Source organism: Stenella coeruleoalba (genome assembly GCF_951394435.1).
Source record: "Stenella coeruleoalba genome assembly, chromosome: 12".
NCBI lineage: Eukaryota > Metazoa > Chordata > Mammalia > Artiodactyla > Delphinidae > Stenella > Stenella coeruleoalba.
In genome coordinates this window covers 19880272-19904595 of record NC_137158.1, presented here as the reverse complement: position 1 = coordinate 19904595, position 24324 = coordinate 19880272, and the positions used below count along the sequence as shown (strand labels likewise).

At 44.5% G+C, this 24324-nt stretch overlaps 1 protein-coding gene across 2 annotated transcripts in view; it reads right to left on the bottom strand.

Annotated features, from left to right (window-relative positions):
* MRAP2 (melanocortin 2 receptor accessory protein 2) overlaps nucleotides 1–24324 on the bottom strand; it is a 99900-nt gene that overhangs the window by 31381 nt on the left and 44195 nt on the right. Inside the window, exons 1-2 of one of the 2 annotated variants that reach the window (XM_079939247.1) lie at nucleotides 23457–23518; nucleotides 8226–8358 (exon numbers count right to left, since the gene is read on the bottom strand). In XM_079939247.1, the coding sequence (XP_079795373.1) occupies nucleotides 8226–8352 (127 nt within the window). In that variant the 5' untranslated portion in view covers nucleotides 8353–8358; nucleotides 23457–23518. Of the gene's footprint in view, nucleotides 1–8225; nucleotides 8359–23456; nucleotides 23519–24324 lie in introns of those variants that run through there. The other variant, XM_079939246.1, reaches the window with a different exon arrangement.

The following is a 24324-nucleotide window of genomic DNA, read 5'->3' as shown; positions in this document are numbered from 1 at the left end:
GAATAGAACTACCATATGATCCAACTATTCTAATTCTAGGTATTTATCTGAAGAATATGAAAACACTAATTCGCAAAGATGTATAAACACCTATGTTCATTGCAGCATTATTTTTTTAATTTAATTTTTTTTATACAGCAGGTTCTTATTAGTTATCCATTTTATACATATTGGTGTATATATGTCAATCCCAGTCTCCCAGTTCGTCCCACCTCTCTCCCCCTGCCCCACCACTTTCCCCCCTTGGCTCTTTCACATTTTTCATCATTAGTGTATAGGAATGCAAGAAATTTCTGTGCATTAATTTTGTATCCTGCAATTTTACCAAATTTATTGATTAGCTCTAGTAGTTTTTTAGTGGCATCTTTAGGATTCTCTATGTATAGTATCATGTCATCTGCAAACAGTGACAGTTTTACTCTTCTTTTCCAATTTGTATTCCTTTTATTTCTTTTTCTTCTCTGACTGCCGTGGCTAGGACTTCCAAAATTTTGTTGAATAATAGTGATGAGAGTGGATATGCTTGTCTTGTTCCTGATCTTAGAGGAAATGCTTTCAGTTTTTCACCATTGAGAATGATGTTTATTGTGGGTTTGTCATATATGGCTTTTAGTATGTTGAGGTAGGTTCCCCCTATGCCCACCTTCTGGAGAGTTTTTATCATAAATGGGTGTTGAATTTTGTCAAAAGCTTTTTATGCATCTATTGAGATGATCATATGGTTTTTCTCCTTCAGTTTGTTAATATGGTGTATCACATTGATTGATTTGTGTATATTGAAGAATCCTTGCATCCCTGGGATAAATCCTACTTGATCATGGTGTATGATTCTTTAATGTGTTGTTGGATTCCGTTTGCTAGTATTTTGTTGAGGATTTTTGCATCTATATTCATGAGTGATATTGGTCTGTCATTTTCTTTTTTTGTAGTATCTTTGTCTGGTTTTGGTATCAAGGTGATGGTGGCCTCATAGAATGAGTTTGGGAGTGTTCCTTCCTCTGCAATTTTTTGCAAGAGTCTGAGAAGGATGGGTGTGTTAGCTCTTCTCTAAATGTTTGATAGAATTCACCTGTGAAGCCATCTGGTCCTGGGCTTTTGTTTGTTGGAAGATTTTTAATCACAATTTCAATTTCAATACTTGTGATTGATCTGTTCATATTTTCTATTTCTTCCTGGTTCAGTCTTGGAAGGTTATACTTTTCTAAGAATTTGTCCATTTCTTCCAGGGTGTCCATTTTATTGGCATAGAGCTGCCTGTGGTAGTCTCTTAGGATGCTTTGTATTTCTGTGGTGTCTGTTGTAACTTCTCTTTTTTCATTTCTAATTTTAATGATTTGAGTCCTCTCCCTCTTTTTCTTGATGAGTCTGGCTAATGGTTTATCAATTTTGTTTATCTTCTCAAAGAACCAGCTCTTAGTTTTATTGATCTTTGCTTTGTTTTGTTTCTTTTTCATTTATTTCGGCTCTGATCTTTATGATTTCTTTCCTTCTACTAACTTTGGGTTTTGTTTGTTCTTCTTTCTCTAGTTCTTTTAGGTGTAAGTTTAGATTGTTTATTTGAGATGTTTGTTGTTTCTTTTTTCTTTTTTTTTTTTTTTTTTGTGGTACACGGGCTTCTCACTGTTGTGGCCTCTCCCGTTGCAGAGCACAGGCTCCGGACACGCAGGCTCAGTGGTCATGCTCATGGGCCTAGCCACTCCGTGGCATGTGGGATATTCCTGAACCAAGGCACGAACCCATGTCCCCTACATCGGCAGGCAGACTCTCAACCGCTGCGCCACCAGGGAAGCCCATTTGTTGTTTCTTGAGTAGGATTGTATTGCTATAAACTTCCCTCTTAGAACTGTTTTTGCCACATCCCATAGGTTTTGGATCATCGTGTTTTCATCGTTATTTGTCTCTAGGTATTTGATTTCCTCTTTGATTTCTTCAGTGGTCTCTTGGTTATTTAGGAACGTATTGTTTAGCCTCCATGTGTTTGTGTTTTTTACGTTTTTTCCCCTGTAATTGATATCTAATCTCATAACGTTGTGGTCAGAAAAGATGCTTGATATGATTTCAATTTCCTTAAATTTACTGAGGCTTGATTTGTGACCCAAGATGTGATCTATCCTGGAGAGTGTTCTGTGCACACTTGAGAAGTGTAATCTGCTGTTTTTGGATGGAATGTCCTATAAATATCAATTAAATCTATCTGGTCTATTGTGTCATTTAAAGCTTGTGTTTCCTTATTAACTTTCTGTTTGGATGGTCTGTGCTTTGGTGTAAGTGAGGTGTTAAAGTCCCCCACTATTATTGTGTTACTGTCGATTTCCTCTTTTATAGCTGTTAGCAGTTGCCTTATGTATTGAGGTGCTCCTATGTTGGATGCATATATATTTATAATTGTTATATCTTCTTCTTGGATTGATCCCTTGATCATTATGTAGTGTCCTTCCTTGTCTCTTGTAACATTCTTTATTTTAAAGTCTATTTTATCTGATATTGAGTATTGCTACTCCAGCTTTCTTTGGATTTCCATTTGCATGGAATATCTTTTTCCATCCCCTCACTTTCAGTCTGTATGTGTCCCTAGGTCTGAAGTGGGTCTCTTGTAGACAGAATATATATGGGTCTTGTTTTTGTATCCATTCAGTGAGGCTGTGTCTTTTGGTTGGAGCATTTAATCCATTCACGTTTAAGGTAATTATCAATATGTATGTTCCTATGACCATTTTCTTAATTGTTTTGGCTTTGTTTTTGTAGGTCCTTTTCTTCTCTTGTGTTTCCCACTTAGAGAAGTTCCTTTAGCATTTGCTGTAGAGCTGGTTTGGTGGTGCTGAATTCTCTTAGCTTTTGCTTGTCTGTAGAGCTTTTGATTTCTCCATCGAATCTGAATGAGATCCTTGCCAGGGAGAGTAACCTTGGTTGTAGGTTCTTCCCTTTCATCACTTTAAATGTCATTCCCCTCCCTTCTGGCTTGTAGAGTGTCCAATGAGAAATCAGCTGTTAACCGTATGCGAGTTCCCTTGTATGTTATTTGTTGTTTTTCCCTTGCTGCTTTCAATACTTTGTCTTTAATTTTTGCCAATTTGATTACTATGTGTCTTGGCGTGTTTCTCCTTGGGTTTATCCTGGGTGGGACTCTCTGTGCTTCCTGGACTTGGGTGGTTATCTCCTTTCCCAGGTTAGGGAATTTTTTGACTATAATCTCTTCAAATATTTTCTTGGGTCCTTTCTCTCTTTCTTCTCCTTCTGGGACCCCTAAAATGAGAATGTTGTCACATTTAATGTTGTCCCAGAGGTCTCTTAGGCTGTCTTCATTTCTTTTTATTCTTTCTTCTTTATTCTGTTCTGCAGCAGTGAATTTCACTATTCTGTCTTCCAGGTCACTTATCCATTCTTCTGCCTCAGTTATTCTGCTATTGATTCCTTCTAGTGTATTTTTCATTTCAGTTACTGTATTGTTCATCTCTGTTTGTTTGTTCTTTAATTCTTCTAGGTCTTTGTTAAACATTTCTTGCATCTTCTCAATCTTTGCCTCCATTCTTTGTCCGAGGTCCTGGATCATCTTCACTATCATTATTCTGAATTCTTTTTCTGGAATGTTGCCTATCTCCACTTCATTTAGTTGTTTTTCTGGGGTTTCATCTTGTTCCTTCATCTGGTACATAGCCCTCTGTCTTTTCATCTTGTCTATCTTTCTGTGAATGTGGTTTTTGTTCCACAGGCTGCAGGATTGTAGTTCTTCTTGCTTCTGCTGTCTGCCTTCTAGTGGATGAGGCTATCTAAGAGGCTTGTGCAAGTTTCCTGATGGGAGGGACTGATGGTGGGTAGAGCTGGCTGTTGCTCTGGTGCGCAGAGCTCAGTAAAACTTTAATCCACTTGTCTGCTGATGGGTGGGGCTAGGTTCCCTCCCTGTTGCTTGTTTGGCCTGAGGAAACCCAACACTGAAGCCTACCGGGGCTCTTTGGTGGGGCTAATGGCGGACTCTGGGAGCACTCACGCCAGGAGTACCTCCCAGAACTTCTGCTGCCAGTGTCCTTGTCCTCATGGTGAGACACAGCCACCCCCTGCCTCTGTAGGAGATGCTCCAACACTAGCAGGCATGTCTGGTTCAGTCTCTATGGGGCCACTGCTCCTTCCCCTGTGTCCCGATGCACACACTACTTTGTGTGTGCCCTCCAAGAGTGGAGTCTCTGTTTCCCCCAGTCCTGTCGAAGTCCTGCAATCAAATCCCGCCAGGCTTCAAAGTCTGATTCTCTAGTAATTCCTCCTCCCGTTGCCGGACCCCCAGGTTGGGAAGCCTGACGTGGGGCTCAGAACCTTCACTCCAGTGGGTGGACTTCTGTGGTATAAGTGTTCTCCAGTTTGTGAGTCACCCACCCAGCAGTTATGGGATTTGATTTTACTGTGTTGCGCCCCTCCTACCATCTCATTGTGGCTTCTCCTTTGTCTTTGGATGTGGGGTATCTTTTTTAGTGAGTTCCAGCATCTTCCTGTCGATGACTGTTCAGCAGTTAGTTGTGATTCCAGTGCTCTCACAAGAGGGAGTGAGAACACGTCCTTCTACTCTGCCATCTTGAACCAATCCACAGCATTATTTATAATAGCAAAGATTTGGAAACAATCTAAGTGTCCATCAGTGGATGAATGGATAATGAAGATGGTACAAACACACAGAGAAATGGAATATTACTCAGTCATAAAAAAGAATGCAATGTTGCCATTTGAGACAATATAGATAGACCGTGAGGGTATTATGTTAAGTGAAATACACTAGAGAAAAGAAAATACACTAGAGAAAGACAAATACTGTATAATTTCACTCATATGTGGAATCTAAAACAAACAAACAAAACAAACAAAAAATTGATAGACACAGAAAACAGATCAGTGGTTATCAGAGGGGAAGGGAGTTAGGGGACAGGTGAAATGGGTAAAAGGGGTCAACTGTATGGTGATGGTGGATAACTAGACCTTTGGTGATGATCACTTTGTAGTGTACACAGATGTTAAATATAATTTTGTACACCTGACACTTACTTAATGTTATGTACCAATTTTACCTGAATTAAAAATAAAAGACTCCCACTAGACAAACAAGCCTCCTAAACATCTAGCTCTGAAAGCAGACAGGGCTTTTGTCCATGAGAATCCAAGGTTATAGCAAACAAAGGAGCAGTTCTTCATGAGCACACATGACTATCTCCCCAGGGCTCAGTGCAGGGGGAGCAGGCAAAAACACCCATTTCCCAGTCTTTCTCTGAAAGGGGTTTATCTGCTTACTTTAGAAGATGATGCCTGAGGGCCAGACTTCTAATTTATCAGGCATCTAGGGGCCAGCTGTGATCCTTCCCAGGGACCAGTGAAGGCAACAGATACTTCCCTGCCTTCTTCCTCTAGCCCACTCCAATAATAAAAAACCAAGTTGTCCGTATCTCCCTGGAAGGAGCTTTTATACAAGTCTGGCGCCCCAGCTTTTGCAGCTGCTGTCCAAGGGACTGCCTGATATCCTAGCTCTGATAGCCATGAGTCCGACAGGACTGTAGTTCTTAAAAAGCCTGACAGCACCCTTCCATGGCTCTCCACCAGGCTCAGCACAGTAGAGGCAGACAAAATGCCCATTTCCCAGTTTCTCCCTGGAAAGAATTTAACTATTTACTCTGCAGCTGCTGCCTGAGGTTCTGCTTCTAATCAAACTGCATCTAGGCACTGACCACAATCCTCTCCTTCCAGACACAGACAGGTCTTGACACGCCCTCAGTTACTAGGAGCTACTAATACAAAGAAGTTTGCTTGAACAATCATACAGGTTTGAGAGAAAACTAAGACTCAGGCCTGGCTGAATGACAAGGTTCATTTCCTATATAAGACCACTCTGCTAGACTGGGAGTGGTGGCTCTTTTATCTAATGCACAGAAACCAAAACAGAGAGTCAAGGAGACTGAAGAAATAGAGGAATATATTCCAAACAAAAGAATAAGATAAATCTCCAGAAACAGACCTTAGTGAGAATTCAAAATAACGGTCATAAACATAGGGGTAAGCTCCTTGACATCACTCTTGGTAGTGAGTTTTTGGATTTAACACCAAAAGCAAAGGGAACAAAGGCAAAAATAAACAAGTGGGAGTACATCAAACTAAAAAGCCTCTGCACAGCAAAGGAAACCATCGACAAAATGAAAAGGCAAATTATGGAATATGAGAAAACATTTGCAAATCACATATCTGGTAAGGGATTAATATCCAAAATATACAAGGAACTCATACAACTCAACAGCAAAAAAACAATGCAATTTAAAAATGGGCAAAGGGCCTGAATAGACATTTTTCCAAAGAAGACATCCAAATGGTCCACAGGTACATGAAAATGTGGTCAACACTGCTAATCTTTAGAAAAATGCAATTCAAAACCTCAAGGAGATATCATCTCACCACTGTTAGAATGTCTGTTACCAAAAAGCCAAGAGATAACAACTGTTGGTGAGGATGTGGAGAAAAGGGAGCCCTTGTGCATTGTGGGTAGGAATGTAACTGGTGCAGCCACTATGAAAAACAGCATGAAATTTCCTCAAGAAATTAAAAGTAGAACTACCATATCATCCAGCTTTCCCATTTCTGGATATATATCCAACGGAAATGAAAGCGTTATCTTGAAGAGGTTATCTATACTCCCATGTTCATTGTAACATTATTCACAATAGCCAAGGTATGGAAACAACCTAACTGTCTATTCATGGATGAATGGATTAATTAAATGTTATAGATAGATAGATAGATAGATAAATAGATATTTGAGTATTATTTGGCCTTTAAGAAGAAGGAAATACTGTCATTTATGACAAGATTTGTGAAACTGGAGGGCATTATATGAAGTGAAATAAGCTAGACAGAGAAAGACAAATAGTGCATGATATCACTTATATGTAGACTCTAAAAAAAAGAAAAGAAGTCGAACTCATAGAAATAGAGCAGAAAAGTGGTTGCCAGGGGCTGGGGGATTGGGGAAATCAGGAGAGGTTGGTAAAAGAGTATAAACTTTCAGCTATAAGATGAATAAGACCTAAGGATCTAATGTATAACATGGAAAGTATAGTTGATAACACTGTTTCGTACAATTGAAATTTGCAAGGTAATAGAACTTAAATGTTCTCACCAATGAATAAACAATCAAACAAATACATACCTGAGGTGATGGATGTGTTAATTAACTCGACGGGGGGAATCTTTTCACAATATATAAAATATATCAAATTATCACTTTGTATACTTTAAATATATTACAATTTTATTTGTCAAGTATACCTCAATGAAGCTGAAAAAAATAGAAAGCCCACTTTGCAAGTAGGAGTGAGGAACCATGAATGCCAAGACAGCTTAGAGTGGCAGCGGCCGGGAAACACAAAAGAAGTGAAAGCATTTCCTTTGCCACATTTGCATCTTCAATTCTAGTCTCTCTTGTATTTCCTAACATGTTCCATTAAGCTGAGCCAGATAAGAACCTACGACTTTTATGGTGCTGCGGACATTCATTCTGAAACAAGCAAACATCTCTGGACCATTTATGGGGTAACCACAACAGGACCCGGTAGTGGGCAGCACTTTCTGCTTATCATGTCGACTCTGTTTAAGTAAACTGAGCTGCTTCATGCTGGCCAGTCAGCAGGCAGTTATGACTGGAGGTGGACGGTAACCTTTCATAGAGTTATATTTCCTTGCTCTGTGCTGGATCATTAATCGCTCCAATAACACAAGGCACAATGCATGCCTATAACACAGAGCCGGGAATGACTGCGGGCTATTCTGGTCCATCACTACGAACACACACAGACAGACTGCTTTCCACAGCCCCAGAAACCCAGTGGGGCTGAAAGGATGTTGCGGACTGTTACAAGAGAAGGTTCTTCAAATCAGAGTTCCAGATTCTATTTGTGTACACATTTTTGATGGTCCAAATGTTCACATGGTTTCGGAGAGCTGGCATCATTAAGTTTTTAAAAATCTCAATTTGAAAGTGACATTGATTCATGTTCCGCCACTAATGGAATCTTTCAAGTTCTTCGTCACTCATATTGTACATCCTTGAGCAATAAGCCTATATTTGGAGGGGGTGTTTTCCAGGGATTTGGGGGTAGAGGACAGATTTCTATAAAAAGAATGTTCAGGAAAAGTAAACACTGGGGATTTCACAGGTTAAAGCGAACACACATCATGGTTACAATGGGGAATTGCACAAGACTTACATTTGTGAGCCTTCAGTCCTTCAAAGGAAACTGGTCCAATCTCATAATACTCATATTCCCAGGTGTAATCAGAATTAGATGCAGATTGATGGGACGTCCCATTAGAAACTAACCTCTGGGCAGACATCTCCACCTGCAGAAATGGAGAAAGGCAAGTGTAGAGTCTGTTAACGCATCCACATTGTCCTTGACCCCGTTCAGGAGGTCAGCAGGCAACGGCCTCTGGGAGGTCCTATCCACCAGGTCAGGGACAGCCCTCCCCGGCTGCCTGCATTCCCAGTGGCCATGACTTCCTTTTATCTCTCCACGAGACTGGTATGCATTATTTGCAACCAGAGGCCATGTCTTCTTTCATGGTTGTTCCCCCAGAACTTAACCCAGTGCCTGGCACATAACCAACTTCCAATAACTGATGAAAGAAGGAAGTAAGGAGGGGGAGAGTGTATCAGAATCTCTGAGCTCACGACTTCAGCCACATCACCTGTCACCACCTATGCGGAGCCTACAGAGAATAAATAAAATCAGTATCAGAAGAGAAGAAGCCCAGCAGACGTCTACTGGGCACCTACCATGCAAAACTAAAGACATGGGACCTATGTCTTATGAAATAGGGGTGGAGAAAAAAGAAGGGGACAACAAAAGTCACATCATTGGAGAAGATCCTCAGTGGAATCCCTATCTTGGTCACTGCTAACTCCTGAAATCTGTCCTATTTTCAGGATGTCCCAATGCCTTGTTTGTTATCATTTGAGATTTCAAAATGCTGACTTCTTTGTGAGACGAGGTTGTACTGTGCAGCATGGATACCAAAGGCAACAAGTGCACAGAGCCAATATTCAGTACTGAGCATCTGCTGTGTGTGAGGCACCATACATTGTGGGCTAGGAGGAGATGCTAGACCAGGACTCCAGAGATCTCCCCTAATAATGGGGAAAGAACACTAAGTGACAACAGTAATATAAGGGGAAATCTGAATAAAGTACCAGCCAAAACCAAGATCCACTGAGCAGTATAACCACTAGATCCCACTCCACAAGAGCTTTCTGAAGCTCCCCTTCTCCCACCCGCCATGGGGCAGTACCACCCACCACTGCCATTAGGGCACAACCCCCAGAGAAACTGAGGCAAAATCACCACCACCCCTCTGGCCCAAGGCACGAGTCTCACCTTTCCCTCTTCCGTTCTTCCCCAGGCCAGTCCTGGACCCCACAGAAACAGACTCCAACCCCTCACATTCTATTGTTCAAAAGATGGTGTGCTATGACCCAGAGACGCATGCCAGTATCAGAATTAGAGGGTGACTCTGAGTGCCCACCCAGGCGAATCACTCCTCCAAAGGTAGAAGAGAATGTACCAATGGTCCTTTGGGAAAGAAAGCTACACAAATTTTAAGAAAAGCTGACCTTTGAGTAAGGATTCAGTTACCTTCCTAATACCGGCACAAAAATAACATAAAATCATTACCACCATATCTTCCTTGGCATTTCTAGTATTTGAACAAGAGTTGATTTCCCTCGACGATGAAATAGACGAGGGTCTTCATCGTTGTTTTCTCTCCATTTGCTATGCTGCCAGGGAAGACACTTCAGCTCTCCCAGCCACATTTTCCTCATCTGCAAAACCGACCATCCTGACTTCCTGTTGTTGGCAGGAAGTGGTCTGGCTACAGTCACTAATTGACACCATCACCATCCACCTGGCCCACTTCTTGAGACCCCTGCTTTTTCTGCTTCTACTCTTACAGATCCGTTGCAATCCATTCTCCACACATCAGCCAAAGATCTTTAAAAAGACAAATTACCCTGTCACTCTTTTGCTTAGTACTTTTAAATGGCTTCCCATTGCTCCAAGGACAAAGTCTAAAATCCTTAAAATGTCTTACAAGGTCATGGCTTGAGCCCTGCTGTCTCCTCTCATCTTGCTTCCTTCCCTATACCAAGCCGCACTTGGATTTCTTGCAGTTCCTCAAATACTTCATGCTCCCTGGAATGGGCACACATACTGTTCCCTCCGGCAGGAGTATTCCTCCTACCACTTCATCCTAACCCACCCCTCCTTCTCTGCATACTCTTGTCATCTACACCGGAATCATCAAATCCAGCCCACTACCTGTTTTTGTATAGCCTGCAAGTGAAAAATATTTTAATATATTTAACGGTTGAGGAAAAAAAATCAAAACAATGATATTATTTCATGACCTGAGAGAATCATGTGAAATTCAAATATCAGAGTCCATAAATAGAGCTTTATTGGAACACAGCTACCCTCGTTTGTTTTTGTATCTTTTGTCTTCTCTAGCACTATAACAGCTGAGTAGAAGTGACAGAGATAGTAGAGCCGCAAAAACCTAAAATATTTACTTTCTGATATTTTATAGAAAAAGTTTACCAACCCCTCCCCGCCTTGAGAGCCATGGGAAAAAAATGATCTGAGCTTCTGTTTTCCCATCAGGAGAATGAAGGTGATAACAGTACCTACATCACGGAGTTGCTGTAAAGATTCAATGTGGTGTTGCATGAAATGTGCACAGCCAGGACCCAGGTTGAGGTCAATCAAGAGTAGCCAGCACTACTATCATAAGCTAAGAAGTGCTAGTCTGGGGTAGAAAAGCCTAGGTTTATTCTTTAGACAACACCAACTCCCCTGTCAGCCAGCTCCTATCAACTTCACCATGTGGTTAATTGATCTGTGTGGTCTAGACAAATGAATAAAATGACTATAATAAAACATAAGTCAAAAGGCATTCGTTTCAATGGTTTAAAAATCATAATGAGAAACGTACATCACGGGATTCATGATGTTTCATCAAGTCAAAAATAAGGTAATAATGTCTCTTTTTTTAAGGAAAATAAGATGAAGTCTGGTTTGAGCATATCATTTTTATTGGAAATCAGCATTACAGCCAATGTAATAAGCAGAGGGAGGCACTGGGCTTCATCTGGTGTCAAAAATAGAAAATAGAAAAAAGTACATGAAACAATGGAGAAAATAAAGATGAGAGAGTGTTTTCCATGCTCTGAGCATCACTCCCCATGGCTATGTTCTTCTCCACATCCGTGCACAGTGGTTCCCCATCCGTGGCCGCCCAGGCCCATGGGACCAGAGGGTCTTCCTATCGGCTCAGGAAGAAGCACTAGCACCACCTGCACAGGGCCAACCAGGAACTAGCAAGCAAAATATCTGTATAAGAGTCAGATACCAAGAAGCATCAACCACTTACCTACCACAGAGAGAGTGTCTTTTCATTCCTTCTTTTTCTCTCCCTTACATCATTCCTGTTCTTCTAAGTGAACTATTTAAGGATGGAGGGAGACCATAGGTGAAAAGGTCCTGAGAGTGGAAAGGCTGCCCTTTAAGAGAGGACACCTGACAGATGCCTGGAGACAAGAGGTTCTCTGGGGAAGCAGAATAGGATGCCGGCCACCCCGCTCCCACCCAAGCAGACACCGTCGTGGAGGACTTCAGATAAAAGGAGCGGTTTGTGTTTTCACTGGCTATTTCCTCTCAGTTCTTGAATTCCAGAGATAGATCTGGAGGACAGAACCTCTGGCTTCTGCTTTCACCTCGCACCCTTGAAAAGGTCCATGAGGTAATGTTTTCATGCAAGTCTCAGATCAACCAGCTTGGGCCATCACATGCACAAGGACAAACAACAAACAGAAGGCAGGATTTTGAATAATGTCCATTGTCGTAGTCCAGGGTTGCCTTTCTGAGCTTTGCAGACACAGAAGCTAGCACTGTTTCACCATTTGGAAACTGCCAGCATGTCTGGGTATCAGCCTCCAGAGGGTGATATTCTCATCACAGTGAGGAATGTCTGGCCCTTAACACACACTGAGGGAGAGGCAGGGGGTTGCGCACTGAGGCTTCCTCACAGGGTGCTGGAATCAGACAGCTGCTCTCTTCGGAACACGGCAAACAGGAAACGCAGACCTCGGTGTGCGGCTGCCCTCTGCACCCACTCTGCTCCTGCACTCCCCCTCCTGAGATTCTCTTAATGTCAGCTTTCTTCATAATATTAGCATCACTAAAAATAACTTCTTCCAGAGGAAACGTATCCCAAACAAGCCTCCAGGAGCTGCACGGAGAGACTAATTGATCTTTTGAGTATCTTGCCAACAACAATAATGAAAAATTATGACTGCACCTCACAGCCCCACCTGAAAAGGAAGTTTACCTTTTCCAGGTGTGCACAGGGTAGCTTAGGCCAGCTTATGGGGGTGGGAGAGGGAGGGAAGACCTCACATACAAACAGAGAGGGCGATTAGCAGGTCCCAGACACCTCTCACGGCAGTCTAAATAGCCCTCTTCTCCCACCCACCTTCCCAACACTTTCATCTCTCCTTTCAATTATCCAGTCTTTCCTCCTCCAACCCAGATTCCCACACCACTCCTGGGCACCCTCTTGCCTTCTTAAAGACAGGTCAAGCAATTCTCTCCACCTCCCTGAATTTGGGAAGATGTATATGGAGTGACTAAAAACTCTTCATCAATAGCCTTGGTGGGTCATGTTGGGTACATGGGCCAGGGAAGCTGTTTCCTTGGACTGGACCTTTATTTCCATGTTAAGGGGTAGACATCAGCACATGAGTTTTCCAAGTGGCCACCAACTCAGGCACGGGATTAGCCCATTAAAGAGAGAACCAAAAGATGCCTATAAACCCTAAAAAATGAGCACATGTGCACGCACGCACACAAAACTGACAACACAGCCAGGAGGATACTCCAAGCAGCTGTTGGCCAGGCCACAGACCCAAAGACCCAAGGCGATCAGCTTGTATGGAGGCAGACCTAACGACCCATTTGGATTTGAGATCAAAATTCCCAGTTGCAGTCATTCTATCTTCTTTCTGTTCAATTCCCAAATTCCAAAAGTGGGCATGCCACCCAGGATGCCAACCTCCATTCTGACCTGGGCCATGAAGGTCTCATTAATTACTTATTCTTATCTCTTTCTTCCTTCTATTCCTAGGAACAACTACCCCCATCACAACAGAGAAGTCACACTCTTGACCCATCACCCTTTCTCTCTCCCAGCCAAGATATCCAAAAGACCAAAGGTCAAGTGTGGCCAGGCTACATTCTGGTCACTGAGGAGCCCAAGGTCAGAACTTCAGAAGCACAGCTTTAGAAGCTTAATTCCCTCATTGCGCAGAGGTCTGACCAGGCACCCAATCAGAACTGACGGTGCACTCAGCTTACCTGCATCTATGTGGGGAGGACCAAACAGAGAAAATGAGAGTCTGCAAGGTTATGAGTCGGGCTCATGGTTAGACCAGAGCCAGCTGGATATTCCTAAAGCATTTCTAAAAGGCACTACATCCCAGCAAGGAATCACGTTTGACCCCTAAAATCAGAACCTCCAAGGTCCCCTCCCAGGGCAGTGCTTAACAAACGCTGACATGGTCTTCTTCCCAGCACACTGCTCTTTTCTATTGATTCCGTGCAAACCACATTCTACCTGCACTCGTCACTTTAATTCTCAAGTTTGCAGATTCCTTTTCTGTGAATCCATTTTAAGTCAGCAACTTCTTTTGAAGGCGTGGATTATTACTTTCTTCAGTTAAAGAGGCAATGCTTCCAGGACTTTAGTCTTCCTAACTATCATCTTTTGACTTGAGCCTGCATCTTACCTTTGAAGTCTGAGATTCTGGCCACTCACTTCAGGCTAGAGATGTTACACACACACACACACACACACGGTTCCTCCTCCCTTCTCAAAAGGACATACCTCCCAAATTTCTCTATATTATCAAGGTTTATGCCTTCCTGGGTATTTCCTAGAAAGTACTCAGTTACTCAGCAGACTTCAAAAACGTGGTGGCTGACAGCTGGCAGAGAAATTCTGGATGCATCTGCCCCCTGCCTCTCCCTACTTCTCCACTGCCCAGCAGCAACTTATTTCTAGGAACAAAACATGGAACAAAAAGTGTTTGCAAGCCTTAAGATTTCCTGCCTGAATATCAGAATCAATGCCAATAGAAGAACAACTTCTACAACTAGAGACGAAACTTAATATTTTGTACAGCTAGATATTCAGCCAATGCCTGAAATGCAGAGATGCTGAATTAACGAGCGGGCATCCTTCCTCCACCAGCTGTTGCCTCAAAGAGGATAAGAAGATAAGGGGTGGGTCCTACACCCACCTCCTCCAGTTATATTCTGGGCACCTACATAGCCGTAAGTAGGCTGAAAAGTACTTTTTAAAGTTGGTGCTTCCCGGCTCTGTGGTACTCCCTGGGTCAGCCCAGCAAACGGTTATTGCATGACCTACTGGAGGGGTGGGGGACACAATGGCTGTCCTTGAGCCCTTTGGAGGGGCCTCTGGAAATGGTAACAGACCTCTGCAATACACCACAGTACAGGCTATGCTAGGAGCGCACGAACCAATCCTCTGGTGGCATTCTCTTCCCTCTGGTCTCTTTTGCATCAGGGCAGGGGCCTCCCCTGCTTGCTCACCGCTGTATTTCCAGCAACCCACCCAAAACCTGGCTCATATCAGACATGCAATAAGTCCTTATCGAGTCGGTTTGTCATGATGAGAAAAGCCACAACATTATCTTCTTTCACCCTTTCTCAACCCTAAACCCGAGAGCAGAGTTCTCCCATTCTAACAGCGACTTCAGCTGGACAGAGAGAAGAACATCAGGCCCACACAGGGAAAAACCCCCAAGAGAGAGGCTGCAAAGGCTCCACCTGGGAAGGATTTCCCGAGAAGTGACAAGGCGCGGCTCTGAGACGCAGGTGGAGGCGGCAGGCACACTGCCCTCAGCTCTGCAGATGTAGGGGGCTGGGTTTCCACAGCCCTCCAGGGCTGAGGCGGTCACGCTGACCAAGCAAAGGAGAATGATTTATAACCAGAGCATCCATTCGTGGAAATACAATAACCAACAAAACGGTCAAGCAGATCAGAGCACAAGTTTTACACCGTCTGGGAAACAAAATTGAAGATTACATTCACCACGTTAGCTGGTGAATGTGGAATTAGGGCAAAGGACTCATGTTACATAATATACCCCACTGCACACTAGACAGGATGCCCCGCTGTTTGTCTTGTATCCCAACACGGATGCCCTGTTGCAGCCACAAAGTGAGGACACTCTCACTGGTGGTGGGGTTGGTGTCCCCACCATGGAAACGTCATCCGCTTAGGGAACTCCTGTCTCTTTCTGGACCTTGCTTTTCTTGGTCTGGACTTCAAAATAGTCTAGGCATGTTGAGGACACCAGTAGAATCCCAAGTTGACTCCTCTCTTATAATTAGGTTTTTTTGGGTTCCTATTACCATTTATTTTTGCTTTACTCCTGAGCCTTCCATAAAAGTACGGCAGAAGATCTAAATAGACGTTTCTCCAAAGAAGACATACAGATGGCCAAAAAGCATGTGAAAAGATGCTCAACATCACTAAATATCAGAGAAGCACAAATCAAAACTACAATGCTGGAGAGGGTGTGGAGAAAAGGGAACCCTCCTGCACTGTTGGTGGGAATCTAAATTGGTGCAGCCACTATGGAGAACGGTATGGAGGTTCCTTAGAAAACTGAAAATAGAGCCACCGTGTGATCCTGCAATCCCACTCCTGGGCATGCATCCGGAGAAAACCATAATTGGAAAAGAGTCATGTACCACAATGTTCATTGCAGCACTACAATGAAAAAGAATGAATATATGTATATGTATAACTGAATCACTTTGCTGTGCACCTGAAACTAACACAACATTGTAAATCAACTATACTCCAATGAAATTAATTTAAAAATAAATTAATTTTTTAAAATTACTTGAGTCAAGTCAAAGAACCAGCTATCAAAAAGCAGTGCTTCAGGGCTTCCCTGGTGGCGCAGTGATTGGGAGTCCGCCTGCCAATGCAGAGGACATGGGTTCGAGCCCTGGTCTGGGAAGATCCCACATGCCATGGAGCAACTAAGCCCATGCGCCACAACTACTGAGCCTGTGCTCTAGAGCCCGTGCACCACAACTACTGAGCCCGCGTGCCTAGAGCCCGTGCTCCACAACAAGAGAAGCCACTGCAATGAGAATCCTGTGCACCGCAACGAAGAGTAGCCCCCACTCGCTGCAACTAGAGAAAGCCCACACGCAGCAACGAAGACCCAATGCAGCCCAAAATAAATAAATTTATTTTTTTTTAAAAATTGGTGCTTCACCATGAAATAACACTTCACACCCATTTGAATATGGCTATCATCAAACAAACAAAAAACCCCAAACCAGAAAACAGTTAAGTGTTAGCAAGGATGCAGAGAAATTGGAACGCTTGTGTGTTGTTGTTAGGAAGATAAAATGGTGCGGCTGCTATGAAAGATAGCATAGTGGCTTCCTCCACAATGTAAATATGGAATACCTTATGACCCAGCATTTCCACCTCAGGGTATATACCCCAAAGAACAGAAGCAGGAGTTCCAAGAGATATTGGCACCTCGCCATTGCAGCCTTATTCCCAACAGCCAGAAGGAGGAAGCAATCCAAATGTACACGGCTGGATGAACAGATAAACAAAGTGTCGTACATACGTGCAACGGAATATGATTCAGCCTTAGAAAAGGAGGAGATTCAGACATACGCTACAACGTGGATGAGCCTTCCAAATATTACGCTAAGTGAAGCAAACCAGACACACGAGAACAGATATTGCATGGTTCTACTTACACGGGGTATCTAGAACACTCAGATGCATAGAGACAGAAAGTAGAACGGTGGTTGCCAGAGGCTGGGAGAAGCGGGGAATGGAGAGTTTTTGTTTAATGGACACAGAGTTTCAGTTTCGGAAGATGAAAAACTTCTAGAGACGAATGGTGGTGATGGCTGCACAACGCTGTGAACGCGCCTAACGCCACTGACTTGTGCGCTTAAAGATGGTGCATTTTATGTTGTGTATATTTCACTCACAAAATGTTCTAAAATTTTTTAAATAAGAAAAGAATAGTAATAAAAATCAACATTTCCTGACCAATGTACTAGGGCTGGGGGAGGGTAACTGTGAGCTCCCCAAAGTAAAAGACCACCCCAGGGGACAAAAGACGGTGCTGGGACATCCAGGCACCCTCCCCGTGTGGGTCCTTCCTCCACGGCCAACCTTCAAGGATCCAGCTTTGCTCTGTTCAAGAGCCCTTGTGGCACCTTCTTGCCAAGTAAAAGGAATACTCTGTCCAGGCTGTGAGGAATCAGGCTTCCCTATGCCAGGGAGAAGCTGGCAGAATATTTATGCTGTGCCAGCCGTGGTCCGCCAACGGCTAGTCCTGGAAATAGACTAGTCCTGCTTCCCAGTCTCTCCTTTCTGTAAGTTTCACCTCCTATGGTCCCTGTCATTAGCCCACTGCATTTCAGCATAAGTCCACCACCAGTTATTCTTCCGAAGCTTCCAGGGCCTTCTCATGCATTACATTTAAAGTCTGTTGCTTCCCCAGGACAAAAAGGAAGTGCCTCAATCTCATAAAACCGGCTCCAGTCTCTGGGAAATGCTTCCTGGAGACCAGCTGGATTTCACGGACCCGGAAAATTGGAATGCTGACGTTTATATTTTGCCAAGTAAGGAAATGTGTAAAAAACAACTATCATTAACAATTATTAATTCATAGACAAAAAGTTATTTTAAGCACCCTCCAAGTATGAGAGCTATAATCTCACAATAAAAATAGTCCTCTGCAAGAAAGGAAAGTCGGCTGTCTGGCATCAGTATTTTCACAGCAAGCAGACAGTTCCAGGCAGGTGTGCACTACATTGCCTCTGGCCACTGCACTCATGTGATAGCTACCTGGAATGGCTTAAATATTCACTCTCTCTGACAGCAAAGAGAAAGGACTAAAAGAGCTGTAGTGAAATTCCCTTCCACACCTATGACTCTAGGGCTTAATAAAAGACTGAGTTGCTTTCCACTTGCATCACAAACTCAATGATGTGTGTGTGTTTGTGAAAACTGTGTGTGTACGTATGTGTGTGTGTGTGTGTGTGTGTGTGTGTGTGTGTGTGCAGTACAATATGGATAAGGTCCTACTATGGGCTGAGTTGTGTCCCCCAAAATTTATAGGTTGAAATCCTAGCTCCCAATACCTTTGGATGTGACTATATTTGGAAACAGAGTCTTTAAAGAGGTACTTAAGTTAAAATGAGGCTGTTGGGATGAGCCCTAATGCCACCTGACTAGTATCCTTATAAGAAGAGGCGATTAGGACACACAGAGAGACACCAGGAGCATTCATGCACAGGGACAATCTGGTGAAGAGGCAGCAGAAAGACGGTCATCTATAAGGTAAACAGAGAGGACCAGAACAGATCCTTCCCTTACGGTCCTCAGAGGAAACCAACCCTGCTGACACCTTGATCTTGGACTTCCAGTCTCCAGAGCTGTGAGACAATGAATTTCTGTTGTTGAAGCCACTCAGATTCAGGTATTTTGTTACAGTGGTCCTAGCATACTAATACAGCTGCTGAAAGTAATTTTTTAAAACCAATGTTCTCTTTGATGAGTTAGTTAGACAAACTCTCCTAGAAAAGCCATTAAAAATAACTTACTTTATGCCAATCACTCTCACCAAATAACAAATACATTTTTGGAAAGAAAACCAAACGCCATTAATCTATCCCACTATATGCCATCTTTAGCCACTACATTTATCACGGCCTCATCACCATGTCCTTCAAGGAGAAAGAACATGAACATGTTAAAATCAGTATATGAGCCAATTCAGCCCAACAAGGATATTCTCAACACTGTGAGCTTGACTTTGAGTGATTTAGTGGCGGTTAAAAAGTCCAGGCCTGTACCCTCAAAGAATTCAGAGAATTCAGGCTTGAATTTAGAACCATGCTTTCCCCTGCTGAATTTCACCCTCTTAAACACACACAAACACACACAGGTTGGGAAGCATCAGGAAAGCCTGATGACACAAACAGATAGCAGGTGCAAACAGTCATTAAGAAAGGAAGGGCTGGGCTTCCCTGGTGGCGCAGTGGTTGGGAGTCTGCCTGCTGATGCAGGGGACGTGGGTTCGTGCCCCGGTCCGGGAGGATCCCACATGCTGCGGAGCGGCTGGGCCCGTGAGCCATGGCCGCTGGGCCTGCGCGTCCAGAGCCTGTGCTCCGCGGCGGGAGAGGCCACAGCAGTGAGAGGCCCGCGTACCGCAAAATAAATAAATAAATAAATAAGCATCATCACACACACACGTGCTTGCACACACGCAAACACACACAGTTAAAAAAAAAAAAGAAAAGAAAGGAAGGGCTCATTATGGCAGAGGAACCTGGGGGGGGGACCCTCAGAGATGGCCCTCTGAGTCTCTGCCCACTCTGTCCCACCTGCCAGCCTGCACTGCCATCTCCCACTCTCCAGACTCCTGCCTACCTTTGAGGGTAGGGCTCAGTCACCGTTTCCCCCATGGAATTCTGTCCAACTATCTCAGCCTCCGAGGACTCTCTCCCTTTTCTCAAATCCCATCACATGGATTACTTAAATCTGTCATTTTAATAACGAGACGGTATAAATCAGACTCCCTTAGTGCCTCTTACTGAACCCTCATACTGATTTATATAGATGCTAGTATAAAGCATGACGGCCAGATGAATTAACATTTTAATGGCACTAGGGAAACAACTACCCTTTCCATTTTAATTAGTGGAATTTTTGAAACACCTGGCAGGAATAAGACTAAGGAGAGCGAGATTGGCCATCTCTTAAATCACTTTGAGGACGATTTGGCAAACAAGCTTACTTTGTATTTACTGCTGATGGACTCTATCTCCAAGCAGCACACACTGTTCCTTACAGCCCTGAGCTGAATCATTCCTTTGACAAACAAGCAAGAAAGGAAGGGGACCAGGTATTTCAATCTCTGCTCTACAGAAAAGGAAATTTAAACTAAAGCAGTGGTTTAAGAGCTGGAGACAGAGCAGCAGGAAAGCTACACCTTCTAATGATCATTTTCTAACGATCTAATCCCTCCTAGGTCTCCCCTCTGCTTGCCTAGGACTGAGGGTGTCAAATAGCCCCCAAATCTTGGGTCATACCTGGTTCAACCTCCTGGAGCATCAATTTTAAGAGAAAACTTGGAAGACATTTTTATATTAAAAAAGTGCAGACACATTACAAAGTAAACTGCAAATATCAAATGGAAGCTCATGGATAAACATCTACTTGCTTCTGGCAGCCTTGGCCTCCGCTTTGGACTCCCAGAAAAACGGGATAACTCTCCTCGCCTGTTGAGGTAATTTAGTGGAAATTTTAAAGAAGCTCTGGTAGGAATATATGTAGGTTTACATGATATAGTTTCTAGTAGTTTCCAGATTTTCAGATCTTCATCATAAATTTCTGGTTTTTTTCCTTTTTTTTTTAACAGAAGATAAAATTATATTTTCTGGAAAAATCTACACAAAGGTTAGGAGAAAGACAGGTAATGTTTATAACCAATACCCTCACTCATCTCCTAATTATTTTTTTTTTCTTATTCAACCAGGCAAATTCAGAGCCAATCCTTAAGGAAGCAGCTCCCTCAGCTGCCCCACCTTTGCCTTTAATTGCTGTTTTTGCTGTTCCCAAGTACACACATGAGGAAAACAAGCGCACCTTTAGGGAGAATAATTACTGGAGCCTTATAAATTATTTTCACTTGAAGGGTTATGAAATGTACCAATGTTCTCTAGGCAGGGGAAAATTACATAGATCTGGGTAACACAGACACTAGCAATAATTAAACCGAGACTTTTAAAAAACATCCATCATTTTAGCATCTCATAGATCCTCTACGTAATCTTGGACCAAATACTTAATCCCTCTGTGCCTTAGTTTCATCATCTGTTCAATGGGAATGGTGATAATTATATTCCCTGCTTCATGGGGGTGCTACAGGATTGAGAAAAAATTACAAAACATAACTCTGCCTGGCACGTAATAAGCTCCATGAGAATATCTATTTTTTAAAAAGGCCCGTCCTTATCACTGCTATCACAACCCACGTTTGCTATTGAGCAGCTACTTCACACGATGGTTCATTTCGGCCTGGTGGGCCATTAAGACCCTCAGGTTTCTTCTCTCACATGAACTGCTTAACGGGGCCACCCCATCCTTTACTTTTTTTCATTGAGTCTTTGAACCCAAATGCAGAACAGGACCTTCAACCCTACTGTGAGCCAAAACATTCTAGTATTATTATCTCTTGTCCAGAGATAAAATGGGTCTCGGAGAGTATCCTCCCAGATCTGTAACTGCCACAGCTCTGATAAATGGCCCCTCTATGTCTCTCTCCTGATGAGTGACACCAGGAGATGCAGACTCAGGGACGACGCCTTGTGGTGTGTCCGCTCTTCCCACACCTTATCCTTAGGGATAGTATGATATTTCGTAAAACGCCTCTGCAAAGGCAGGACACACTTTAGATCATCCATGATGGGGAGGGGGGAGGGGACTGAGAATTCCGATTGGCAAAATACCTCAACACCTGGGGGCCTAGAGAAATGGGAAGGAGGAAGGTTACATTTTCCAGAAGGTGTTGATGATATTATTTGCAAGGTAAAAGACAGCCCCCCACTGTGAGCAGATGAAGTTAGCCTGGAAGAAACAATGGGGCAGCCGGGGTTAGGTATGCACGCCCATGCAGAGGTAGTACGATAAAGGACACACACTGCACACACACACACCCACGATTCATAAAACAATACCTGCCCTTGCACATACAATGCACTCTGATGCGTTCTCTTCCCTTCTATTGAATTTCATGTTTTAAAAAATGCTGGTGCAACTCACTGCACTGATAGCATTTCACTAGAGTCACAGCCCACAGTGGACATGGCATGCACCAATCTACAGCCCCAGTAGGTTGACAGAAAAGAGAAAGAAGTCCGCTTGGCATACATTGAATTTGTAAATTCTCCTTTCCTAGGTCTTGAGCTAGCTTCTCTAAGAATTTGCTCTGGAGGGCTGCCGGGATTCAGTGTTTCCTTCTTTTGAAGTCTGCTGGCTCTGCTCTCATTTCTCAAGCCTGCTCTGAGGGACTGTGAACGCTTTCCCTGCTCTAGGATGCCTGCTATTTGGGCCTTGAACAATCCAGCCTGGTGTCAGGGTTTCCAGATCCTCTTAAAGGGATTTGGGCTGCTCTCCTCACAATGAAAAGAAGGAAATCTATTGGTAGCAACTCAGCCTTCCCCTGTCACCTGTTAATATCACCTCATCTTCCATAAACACTGGATGATATTCCCGATTCGAACAAAACTCTTTATTGCTGGGCACCCCAGCTCCCGGCAGCCTCTCCTGCAGTCTGGACCCAATCCTTACAGCCGGGGGCCTTTCCTGCCTGCGTTCTCAGTGATGCGCCCCCAAGCGATGTACCTAAGGGCCACTGGCTCACAGTCCTAGTTTCCAGTCCTCCCCACTATTAACTGGGGGATTCAACTGGGAAAACTTAATATCTCAACCTAATTTTCTTCACATGTAAACTGGAAATACGACCACTTACCTCTAGGGTTTTCATGAGAATTAACTTACACGTGGGAGTTCCCTTCTCCTCCCTGGAGTAGCAGGGACATTTCCCCCCAGGCTCCCTTTGCTTTCTGAACACCACAGAAGGTTTCGTTTTCGTCAGATGAAATCCACAGTATTATCTGGGATTGCCCATGTCATCTAAACCGCGGCGGAAACCACAAAGCCTCCGAACAAGTTTCTAATGAGGCGACTCTTTGTCTTCCTCAATTGATTACGCAGAAAGGATGGAAACGGAGAAAAACGAAACCGATATTTCCCTCTAATCAGTAAAATGACCTGCAGGCAGGCGCCCCAGCGCAAACGAAATGAATTAACCAACCGTCAAGCCGGCATCATTCCCAGAGCCCGGCCCAAGGCAGGGGGCCCGCACCCGAGGGCTGCGGGCAGCGCGCTCCTCCTGGACCAGCAGGTCCCCCGCGCCCGGGTCGGGGGGCTCTCTCGCTTGCCGGGCACATCGGGGCTGGCCGTTCTCCCCCCGGGCGGGAGAAGGTGTGACTGGTCAGTAAGCGGGAGCGAGCGGAGGAAGCCCACCCTAGCCCCAAGCGCCGCGCTTTCATCCTTTTCCGACGCCCTAGCGCAGGACACGCACATCATTCCGCTGCGAAGAAGGCTTTGAACTTGGGTGCTCTCCACGGGCCCGCACTCTTGCCCTGGGCACCCTCGAGCCCCAGATCTCCCCTCCCCGCTCCCACTCCCCAATTCCGCCAAACTAAAAACCAGCCCCAAACCCCAGCGAGCCCGACCGTGGGAGCTGGAGGCGCACGCCCGCGGCGCCCCGTCCCGCCGGCGGTTACCGGCTCCTGCAAGGTGCGTGAGCGCCGCCGCCGCCGCCGCCGCCTCCAGCCGCCTGGCCGGTGGGTGGCTCCCGGCGCCGCGGTGCGGCGGGGACGCGCGCTCCCGACCTACGGCGGAGGCTTCGCGGGGCGCGGGGCGCGGGGCCTCCCCCGGCCCCACCCCACGAGCCCGAGGGCGCCGGGCCGGGAGGAGCGAGCTCTGCGGAACCCTCTGCGCCCGGGGGCGCTCTCGCACCGTCTGGATGAGAGCCTGCCGCGAGGAAGGGAAAGGGACCGGAGAGAATTGTTCGCCCTCCCGGCTGGGCAGTGCGTCCCCTTGGCCAACTTTGAGTGACAGGAGCCCAAGAGCTGAGCGAGAAGGAGTGATGCAGGATGGATGAGGGTTAGGAAAAATCCTCAGCAGTAGAGTTCAAGTTCAGTTATGCTGGGACCCTCCATCATGTGCTACTTTAATTACTACCTCAAATTTATCTCCTCCTGCCTCCTGGTACTGGCTCCCACCCTGTCAAATGTCCCCCAAACGGGGCCCCCAAAGGATGGGACTGGGCCGGGCGTGGTTTCAAATTAGCTACGTGGCTCACTCCTCCCTTACAGTAAATATTTATCGAGTCCGTATTCCATGCCGGACACTGATCTGGGCGCTGAGAAAATAGCCTCCTGGAGCCTATATTCTAGTGTAGAGACAGGCAGTCAACAGAACCAATAAGTACATGTCCCATATGGATAGCGACACGTGCTGTAGAGAAGAACTAACTCAGGAAGGGCACAGAAAATGTTGATGGGGGGGGTGTGTAGTTTTAAACCAGGTGATCGGAGA